Source organism: Hippichthys cyanospilos, chromosome 18 (assembly GCF_059441005.1).
Source record: "Hippichthys cyanospilos isolate Australia breed blue-spotted pipefish chromosome 18, RoL_Hcya_1.0, whole genome shotgun sequence".
Taxonomy (NCBI): domain Eukaryota; kingdom Metazoa; phylum Chordata; class Actinopteri; order Syngnathiformes; family Syngnathidae; genus Hippichthys; species Hippichthys cyanospilos.
In genome coordinates this window covers 5,396,708-5,405,658 of record NC_142386.1, presented here as the reverse complement: position 1 = coordinate 5,405,658, position 8,951 = coordinate 5,396,708, and the positions used below count along the sequence as shown (strand labels likewise).

General features: G+C 39.0%; 1 protein-coding gene across 1 annotated transcript; it reads right to left on the bottom strand.

Annotated features, from left to right (window-relative positions):
• Window positions 1-277: 277 nt before the first annotated feature.
• On the bottom strand, window positions 278-6,076 carry LOC148408625 (leukocyte cell-derived chemotaxin-2). Its single transcript, XM_088440343.1, has 7 exons — window positions 6,063-6,076; window positions 5,891-5,959; window positions 3,686-3,982; window positions 3,205-3,295; window positions 2,366-2,505; window positions 957-1,164; window positions 278-606 (listed from the first exon to the last, which is right to left on the bottom strand). The coding sequence occupies exons 2-6, from the start codon at window positions 5,934-5,936 to the stop codon at window positions 998-1,000; spliced, it is 741 nt and encodes a 246-aa protein (XP_088296469.1). The 5' UTR covers window positions 5,937-5,959; window positions 6,063-6,076; the 3' UTR covers window positions 278-606; window positions 957-997.
• Window positions 6,077-8,951: the final 2,875 nt, after the last annotated feature.

The window sequence follows — 8,951 nt, the reverse complement described above, 5'->3', positions numbered from 1 at the left end:
TCCACTAACAGAAAAAAAAGAAAAAAAACACCTACGAACTTCCCCCACAAGTAAGAATTCATACAGTTTCTATTGGTGGTGCGTTTATTTGGGATCAAACCTCCAATGCAGAGTCGGAAAAATCAACACCACAATGACGTCACTATCTAGTAGACGCCACGTATGAGAAATGACGTCACGCACTCTATCTATCTATCTATCTATCTATCTATCTATCTATCTATCTATCTATCTATCTATCTATCTATCTATCTATCTATCTCTATCTATCTATCTATCTATCTATATCTAATTTGATCGATTATCGAGTCTCGTTCGATTGACGTATGACATTGGAGTCGCTGACTTGTTGTAAAACAGCACCATCTGTCGACAGTTTTGGGTCATTACGTTTTTACTGTACATGTGGCAATTTAGCTGATGAGACGCTCAAGACTACAATGGGAAAAAAAAACTTCAATGATTGATATGAGGCTAAACTGTAACGGTGATTTATATAAAAATGTGACATCCAATATAAACTGCAGTGCACTGTACTGTAATATTCAACTTTAGACACTGATCTTGAGCAGAATCCTCAAGTTCCCAGGACGATGTTTAGACAACCTGTAGATAAGAGGATTGTTTTTATTATTATTTTTAATATACACAATGAAAGTTGAAGGTTTGAATTCACTATCTTATTCAGTGCGTTTTTTGTATATTTTAATGACTATTTAAATTGTAGACTCTCATCAAAACTATGAATGAAACACATGCAGGGTTATGTACTTCACAAAAAAAAGGGGGGGGGGACACTTAAAATATGTTTTATCTGGTTTCTTTCAAATAGTCCCCCTTTGCTCTAATTTCTTGTTTTATCAATGGGGTTGCGGCCATCACTTGTATTGGACAACTGTTACATTTCTTATATTGGCAATCAGCGAATTAAAAAAAAAACGAGTGGTCATCATTACCTTAATTTGCCTGCATTGTCTATGCAATATGGTGGAAGAGTTCAGATGAAGGGTGAAGGGTCAGTGCCATCACACATTTGCAGCTTCAGATGCGAGGTGATGCCAGCAAAGCGCTCCTGCAAGGGCAACACATAACCCAAAGGCTCCCCCAGAGTCACCGTGCCAGCGTAGCGGAAAGGTCGAATGTTCAAGATCTTTACACAGTGCCCTAGATGAGAGACAGTTCAAGAAATAATACTTTGAATTGAAGCAGATGGTTATAGAATGTCAAATGAACCGTCAGAAAGATTTGTTGACCGTTATATCACCATGAAAATAACACGGCACATATCAACCAACTATTTTCTAATCTCAAATTGAAGCCGAGGAACTCTTGCGAAATGTTATCGGAGAAGCAAAAAGCACCGCGCTAAATTCAACCCCATCACCTCCGACTGCTAATGATGTGTTTAGCATTAATGTCGCTGTCAGGGTGAGGTAATGCGTCTCTGTGATGTTTAATCATGTCTTCACTTTAGCCAGAGATGAAAGGCGCCGACTGCAAAGACGTGCTTTTGTGATAATGCTACTCAATTAGGGGCCAAGGTACTAATGATGTTCTCTCAGGATGCGCTCCAGGTACGCTCACGCAAACATGCAGACGCACACGTGCTTGCGTGGGTGCGTGATTGAGTTTTGATGTATAATGGCGAAACCCCGCTAGGGTCGTCATTTGGCCTAGTTAGAGATTCATTTGTGTGAAGGGTCATCCGCAGTGTTAAAGGCAAACTTCAGTTCATTTATATCATCTTCAAACCCCTTTCCCGAGATTTTGCTGTTTCTTAAGAGCAGCAAAAAAAAAAATGACAGTTTACTTCACAATCCTGTTAGACTTGTTTGCTAGGAACAGCGATAATAATACACCGAGGTGTATTTAGTCACAATAGAAATCAAATATTTTGTTTTAGTCATTGGTGATTTAATGATTTTTTTTTTTTTTTTTGATTGGAAACTCACTCACGGTGTAAGAAAAGCAATGCTTGATTTATACCTCTCGGTTACATTTGTTTCTCTGGAATAGTAAGTGCATCCTGGGTCGATATGACCCGGGGTCATGTGTAATTATTCACAGATTTCAGAAACGTTTTCTTTGTGTGAGCGTTTGTGTGTGTGCAATCCTGCTAACTAACACATCTTGTAATTCTTTTTTTTCCCCCCCAAAGAATTAACATTCTAATATTATTCTTGGGACATTTTGACTGGGGTTTTGCTTATTTAAAATTGCATTTGAGGAATATCAAATTAACAGAAAAACACCCATTTTCATTCAATACTTGGGGTGGCCATTTTGCCACTAGCAGATGATTGAAAATGCCAAAGGCTAACTACACGCAATCCAGTCATAAAGTTAAGTATGTAGTCCCCCTTACCGTCATTGACAAGTCTGATACCATCATACTGGAAACCAGACGCATCTTTCTGACTCACGGGACCGGCCAGAGATCCTGAAAATGGTGCGCTGACTGTACCATAGTCAGCACACACCAAGTCCACTGTCCTATTGAGGCCTCTAAGAGAAAGAACAAACACTGACATGAGTTTTTTTTTTTTTTTTTTCATTTTAAGTTGAATGCATAAATAGTATTTTTAAAGAGAGTTCCACTTAAGTCATAGAATGCCTACTATGCAATTTTGTTAAGTGATGTGAAATTACTTAAGTCCCACATTGGCTTCTTCGGTTCCAAGTTTTATTCATTTATTATTAATTTTTTAATCAGTTATTTAACTTCAATTTACTGTGGTAGGTTCTAAGGCAGGGGTTCACAAATGGGGGTTGGAGTAACCCTGGGGGCATGTGAAGGCACTTAGGCAAAACTAATTTAACAGGGTTTTTTTTTTAAGCCGCAACAAGAATAGTGCATTTTTCTTTTTAAATTGAGAACAACCTAATTGGAAGATGAAACAACTATTTTGCTAAATGCTAAGCGGCTCGGTGGAGCAGTGGTTAGCATGTCTGCCTCACGGTTCAGGGACCCAAGTTCGAATCCACCTTGCTCCATTCTGCCTGTGTGGAGTTTGCATGTTGTCCCCGAGCTCGCAGTGGTTCTCTCCGGGTAATCCGGCTTCCTCCCACACTCCATAAACATGCATGGCAGGTGTATTGGACACTCTAAATTGTCCCTAGGTGTGATTAAGGCATGAAGAATCTTTCGATCTTGAAAACAAAACAAAACAAAAAACAAAACAAAAAAAACAATGAGCTAATCACCCCTTGGAGTTGAAAACCCCACAGCCATGCATGTCACAGCTCCGCACTCTGTTGTTGTAGTGACCGCTGCATAGGACACTCCAAGGTCTCACTATAGACACAATAAAAAAAAAAAAAAAAAAACATTAAAGACTATAGTCAATCTTGCTGTTTTTTGAGAAATGACAGGAGGGCAGGGCAGGAGATAATCTACTTCCGCCTGGTCACGCCGGGAACCAATCACGTGTCTTGTAGGAGTGCCTGAGATCTCTGCTTCCTCAAAGTCACAAACGCTGTGACGGAGACGCGAATGGAGTATTTGCAAAGCGTTGTAAACCTCCTACCTAGATTTCTTTATATTTGTTAATATTTATTAATATTTATCTTAAATATGTCAAGTATGAATATTTTTCACATCTTGCAAATGGACTAACATGAAGAAGACCTTAAAGTGGGGCGATCTTTTCTCGTCCGTGACGCATTCAAGCGTAACCAGCCTCACCTGGCATACAACAGAGCCTGGTTTCGGGCCCCGAACACTTGTCTCTCAGGTATCGACCTTGGCAGATGAATCGCTTCGGCTGGCAGATGCCTCCCAGTCTGGTGCAGCCGTTGTCATTTGTTCTTCTACTTCCCGCCTTTTTGACCTTCGTCCTTCGGGTGACAGCTTCAGGTCTCCTGTCACCTGCTTTGTCCTCATTTCTCATCGCTTTAATGGTGCTGTCAGCATTTTGGGGAGGCCTCTGAATTACTTTACCTTTCCTCTTGTCATATTCTGAAGCACAACTTAACAAGACGTCTGGAGATATGAAAGCAAAGTTAGGATTAGGATTCAGAATGCCACCTTGGCTGGGAATTTCAGCGGTATAAATATCTCAGAACCAAACACAACCTCCCTGATAAGGAGAAAATTCCAATTATTCTTTAAAGTAGCCTGATGCGAATGATCAATATCTGAAGTTTAACAACATCCGCGGACACCCACCAATGACTTTTAATGAAGCAATTTCAAGGAACACACAAGTTCAGATGAAGTCTTCCTCCTTTACACATTAAATCTCTTCCTGCAGCGCACTTGTTGAAGAACCGCATCCACACGGACCGACCGAGTGCTAATTCACTTATTCATAGAGTGTCTTCAGTCTGACATATACTAATTACCCGGCTCAGACACGCGCCTTTGCTCTTCATTAACTCCATTAACCCCAGCGCCACAGAAAATATTTCAATGACGGCGGCCCGAAAAAGAGGACACGCAGGGCTCGGTGATTGAACGAAGCTGCTTATCTCCAGAAGACTTTTAATGGCTGCCGGCCAGTCGGAAGATGGCTGACTGCGGCATGGCCAAGCAATTTTCAACCTGTGCGTGGACTGAAATGAGAAAAGGCAACATTTTGTGCAGAACGTCTTGAAATTGTCGGATTTCTGGTACTCCAAAATGATTTGTGAGGTGGATGCTACATGTTTCTGCTCTGGTATTGGTCGAAACACATTTGTTTGATTCACTAAATCAGCTTATTGATGAATAAGGGGCTGATGTAGATCAGTGGTTGTCAAATTGGGGGAATGTGTATCCCTGGGTGTACAAAAAGGCACATTGGGGATTTGTGAGATTTTAACAAGGTTTTTACAAATCTTGTCTTCATCTACCCTTGTTATTTAAATCCGCTTATCCCCCACTTTGTGTTTATAAAAAAAAAAAAAACCTCCATCCACATGGCTTTGTTTATTGAAAAAAAATACTGCTACACAAATCCCGCACATTGTGGTTTTATTCAATTACAAGCATGCCAACCCACTAGGTGGCAGTAATTATTTTCAATTAGAGAGAACTTCTGTCTCTCAATGTCACGGCGCTGGTTTTAGTCGGAAGGGCTGTTATGATTGAATACATTTGAAGTATGATCGTCACAAATACAGCTAAAAAAGTTCAGAAGTGGTATTGATAACGAAAATAATTGTAAAAGTTGAAGACACCTTGAAAAATTTTGCATTTTAGCCTGAAACTTGAAGTCACAATTAGCATTTGACGGGCCATGGAAAATTAATGCTTAAGCGGTTGTTTTGTTATACAACTTTCTATACAGGTTCAGTACCTTACTGAGTTAAATCAAGGAGTTTCATTTACACTGATTCTATGATGATATTTTTGTCATGCTACATTTTATATGTGAACGCAGTTAACCTTTTTACCTTTTTTTTAAGCTTAAGGAGATAAATTTCTATTATGATTGACTTGCCTTTCCAACTCCATCCGACATTTTCTGCAATGCCACTGCGAGGCACAATTGTGTCCGCAGTGTGGCATGACTCATTTCATCTCTTAACAAGTCTCATTTTCATGTCATTCCGCAGACCTCTGGAGTCAGCGTGTGCCTTAAGCTTTGCACTTAGATGCAATGATTAAATGATGCATTAAGCATCCAATCATGCTTTAAATATCTTCCCTACTGGCGCTGGCACACAGTCATTCTAGCAAAAGAGCCAAATTCCCCCAAGGTTTGTATTTACATGGATCTTAATTGAGCTTAGTTCACGGTGACCTCTGTGAGCAAACAGCAATTGTTCCTCTATTTATAAATCTTCAGTGATTATTTCTGCCTATTGTTAAATATATAATATACTGACTTACATGTGCATCTTCTCAACATGATACATTTCAAGCCATGCGACAATAGTGTGTATAATTTATTTGCATAGTACTTACAGCATAACAGTAGAGGAGTCACAGTGAGATACAGTCTCAACAACATTTCCAGATGTAAAAAAAATAAAACTGTAGCACAGAGAGAAACAACATATTTTTTACAGTTAGTTCTATGTTAGCCATGTCAAATCTGCTTTAAATCGACAAGGAGATGAATTTGAGTTATACGTACCCGTCCTATTGAGAGGCCGGAGTGGATCAAAACACAAAGCAGGAACTGTTAAAGAAAAAGCAGAAGATGGAAAAAAAAAACAGGCTGCTGTGGAGCCTGCAGACGTGGACCACGAGACGTCCACCCTCTGTCAATATTGATATTGGCCCGTGGTAAAGGTACTTATTTAGTTGCTAGAAAAAGGGCTGTTTATTGAGTTCTTGTTGTTCCACTGAAAACTACTCCGAGCTTGCAGTCAAAGTGTAACATTCGAACGCGCTCTTATATTTACTGTTGTATGACTTACGAGCACCCCAGCCTATTTTTCTTTGCGGGATAACTGAAAAAAAAAAATGCTATATTGTATTAGCATTATGAGATATATTTGCTGTAAAAGCTTCTATTTCAAGGCAGTGTATTGTTATACAGAAAATTACGATGCAGAAACTCTGTGTGGCTTTTTCATTTTCATTGCACTATAAAATATAACCATAACTTCAGTGTGAAGATATATATTTTTTTCCATTGGTTTGCATTGTGAAATGTGACTCAAAATATTAGTTTTGTTTGCTAGCTTGTCAGCTTTGTTTTTTACATGTAGACTCATGTTTTTTTTTGTTTTGTTTTTTACCTTGAGCTACTGAACTACACCTGTTTCATATGCCGTCATCACTTCAGTTAAAAATAAAATATGATTCTTACTTTCTTTTATGTAGGACTTAGGTATATGATTTTTTTTCCCCGGTTTTCACAGGCAGAACTATCATGCAAATCATGCAGACAGGTTGCTGAGTCCCATCAATGTGAATCCGTATTGTGCTTAAGGTTCTGTCGAAACCTTAAACTCCAAGATTTAGACAGTTTTTTTTTTATTAAAAATTGGTCAACGTTTAGGATTTTGTTAATCTCGTTGAAATGAAAAGAAAAAAAACAACTAAACATCGCTCCTCATTGAGTATTCCGTTTTGTGCATGAGAAATTTTGCAACGTCTTTATGGCGTAGTCTACTTTCTAGCTATAATAACAGCACTTCTGGTAGCCCTAGAGTTGGAGAAAGCAACTGCATCTTGGAAATCGATTGTGTGATTAAAATCTCATTTTGAATTGGTGACAACTTCTTGATATCATCGAAAGTATGCCAAGAGTATATGAAGCAGTAAGCAGAGCAAAGGGTGGCAATTCTGAAGAAACCAGAATATGAAACAGTTTTTCTGATATTTAGATACGGACAAATACACACATGCTTACTGAGACTCTTGAGATGTGCAAGGCTTTTTTTTTTTTCCTTATTTCCTTTGAATTATGATGCAGTGTGGGCATTTTGGTTAGAAATTCATCAGACACATTTGGTAATCAAATATCTGGGCGGTGAAGTACCCAGGTGGACCAGATGGCTTTAAATTAGAAAACAAGAAGAGGGAGTTGGGGAGCGGACTAATAAATGATGTCGAAAGAAAGGTTAGCGGCTCTTAAATGTGAGACGACAAGAGGGTGTAAACATCCCCGAAGGAAGAGGAAGAAAAGCAAAAGAAGAGCCATTCAGCCAGATCGAGCTGAATCACGAGCACTTCGGTTTGCAGAAGAAAGCCTTGCAGCGATCCTCAATGGGAATCCTTTTGATGCGAAGATGCTTAAATAGTAACTCGAGCGTCATTCTTCAAGCTCCTGAGTGGATGGGACTGACATTTCGGTTAGTTGTGGCATTTCAAGGAAAGAGGAGATGCTACAAGTGTTTCCTAGCAACAGTTCTCTGCAGAAACCCCTCCCGTGTGCCCCCCACCCCCCCACCCCTAAATGCACCTACACGCCCTCTAAACTCCCTCCTTCCCCAAGATTGGAGTTGCAGCAATGCACCACTTGCTTCAGACCTGGAATACATTTTAATTCCCTGCCTCGCGCTCCATGAAATTGACAGTCACGCTCACCCCTGTGTGATTACAAAGCAATTTTAGTGTCATTTTTAATGTGACGTTGCACAAACAACAAGCATGTGGTCTCTTAATGGATCACAAGTGCTCACCGGGTTTAATTCTGTATTTTACTGAAACCCGTTCTGTTGCTTCGTAAACGTATTTTAGGGGAATTAGGAAGCCGGCGCTGGAGCAGCGTTGATGGTGAAATTGCGGTGGCAACCGACAGGGGGCAGTAACGTTTGATGAATTAAAAGACGGAGAGGAGGACAGTTAGGCAGATGTCTCCTGATTTTCTGCGGACAAACATTACATTTAGTTCAAAAAGTAGTGGATATCCTTTTGCAATAACATAAACGTGATTCATCGGCGATGGGAACTAATTGAATAACTAAATTAATTAATTTGTTATCATTATTGAATATGCTATTCATATTTGAAATATTAAATATATTACTGTCTATGATGCAACAAGACCCGTTGTTTGTTAGCTTCAACTTTTTACATGACTTTCAACTATTTTACATGACAGAAACTTCTAAAAAAAAAAAAAAAAAAACAAAAAAAGCCTCAATCAATATTAATTCCTAGGGGCCTCTTATATTATTGTTGCAAATTTGCAACGCCTGCCTGGAGAGGTCTAAGTGCAAAGAAATAAAAATCTAACCGTTATTCCAAGCCAGGGATGTCAACAATTTAGCTCAGGGGGTAAACTCTATTTTCAAATGGTCTGTAATTATGGTATATAACTTAAAAACCATTCGTGTCACATGTATATTTTTGTTATGCGTGCAGGGCTGGTCCCAATTCCCCACAAAAAGCGGTAGTGAACTATAAATACACTGTTGAAAAACATGTTAGAAAATAAAGATTTAGTAAAATAATTGATTTTTTGTTGAAAACTGTATTAGAGAATAAAGATAAAGTAAAATTTCCTTTTTGGTCCCCTATATATCCTAAATAATGGCATTTTCCTTATTGCATGAAAAGAATGGACGTG

Bases quoted from the DNA above. Each gene is read 5' to 3' on its own strand.
- LOC148408625 (XM_088440343.1), bottom strand. From the start codon at position 5,936: ATGTTGTTGAGACTGTATCTCACTGTGACTCCTCTACTGTTATGCT. The intron at 2,506-3,204 runs GTGATTAGCTCA...TCTTTCTCTTAG, and splicing joins GGGGTTTTCAACTCCAAGGG to AGGCCTCAATAGGACAGTGG. The intron at 1,165-2,365 runs GTAAGGGGGACT...TCTCTCATCTAG, and splicing joins TATCAGACTTGTCAATGACG to GGCACTGTGTAAAGATCTTG.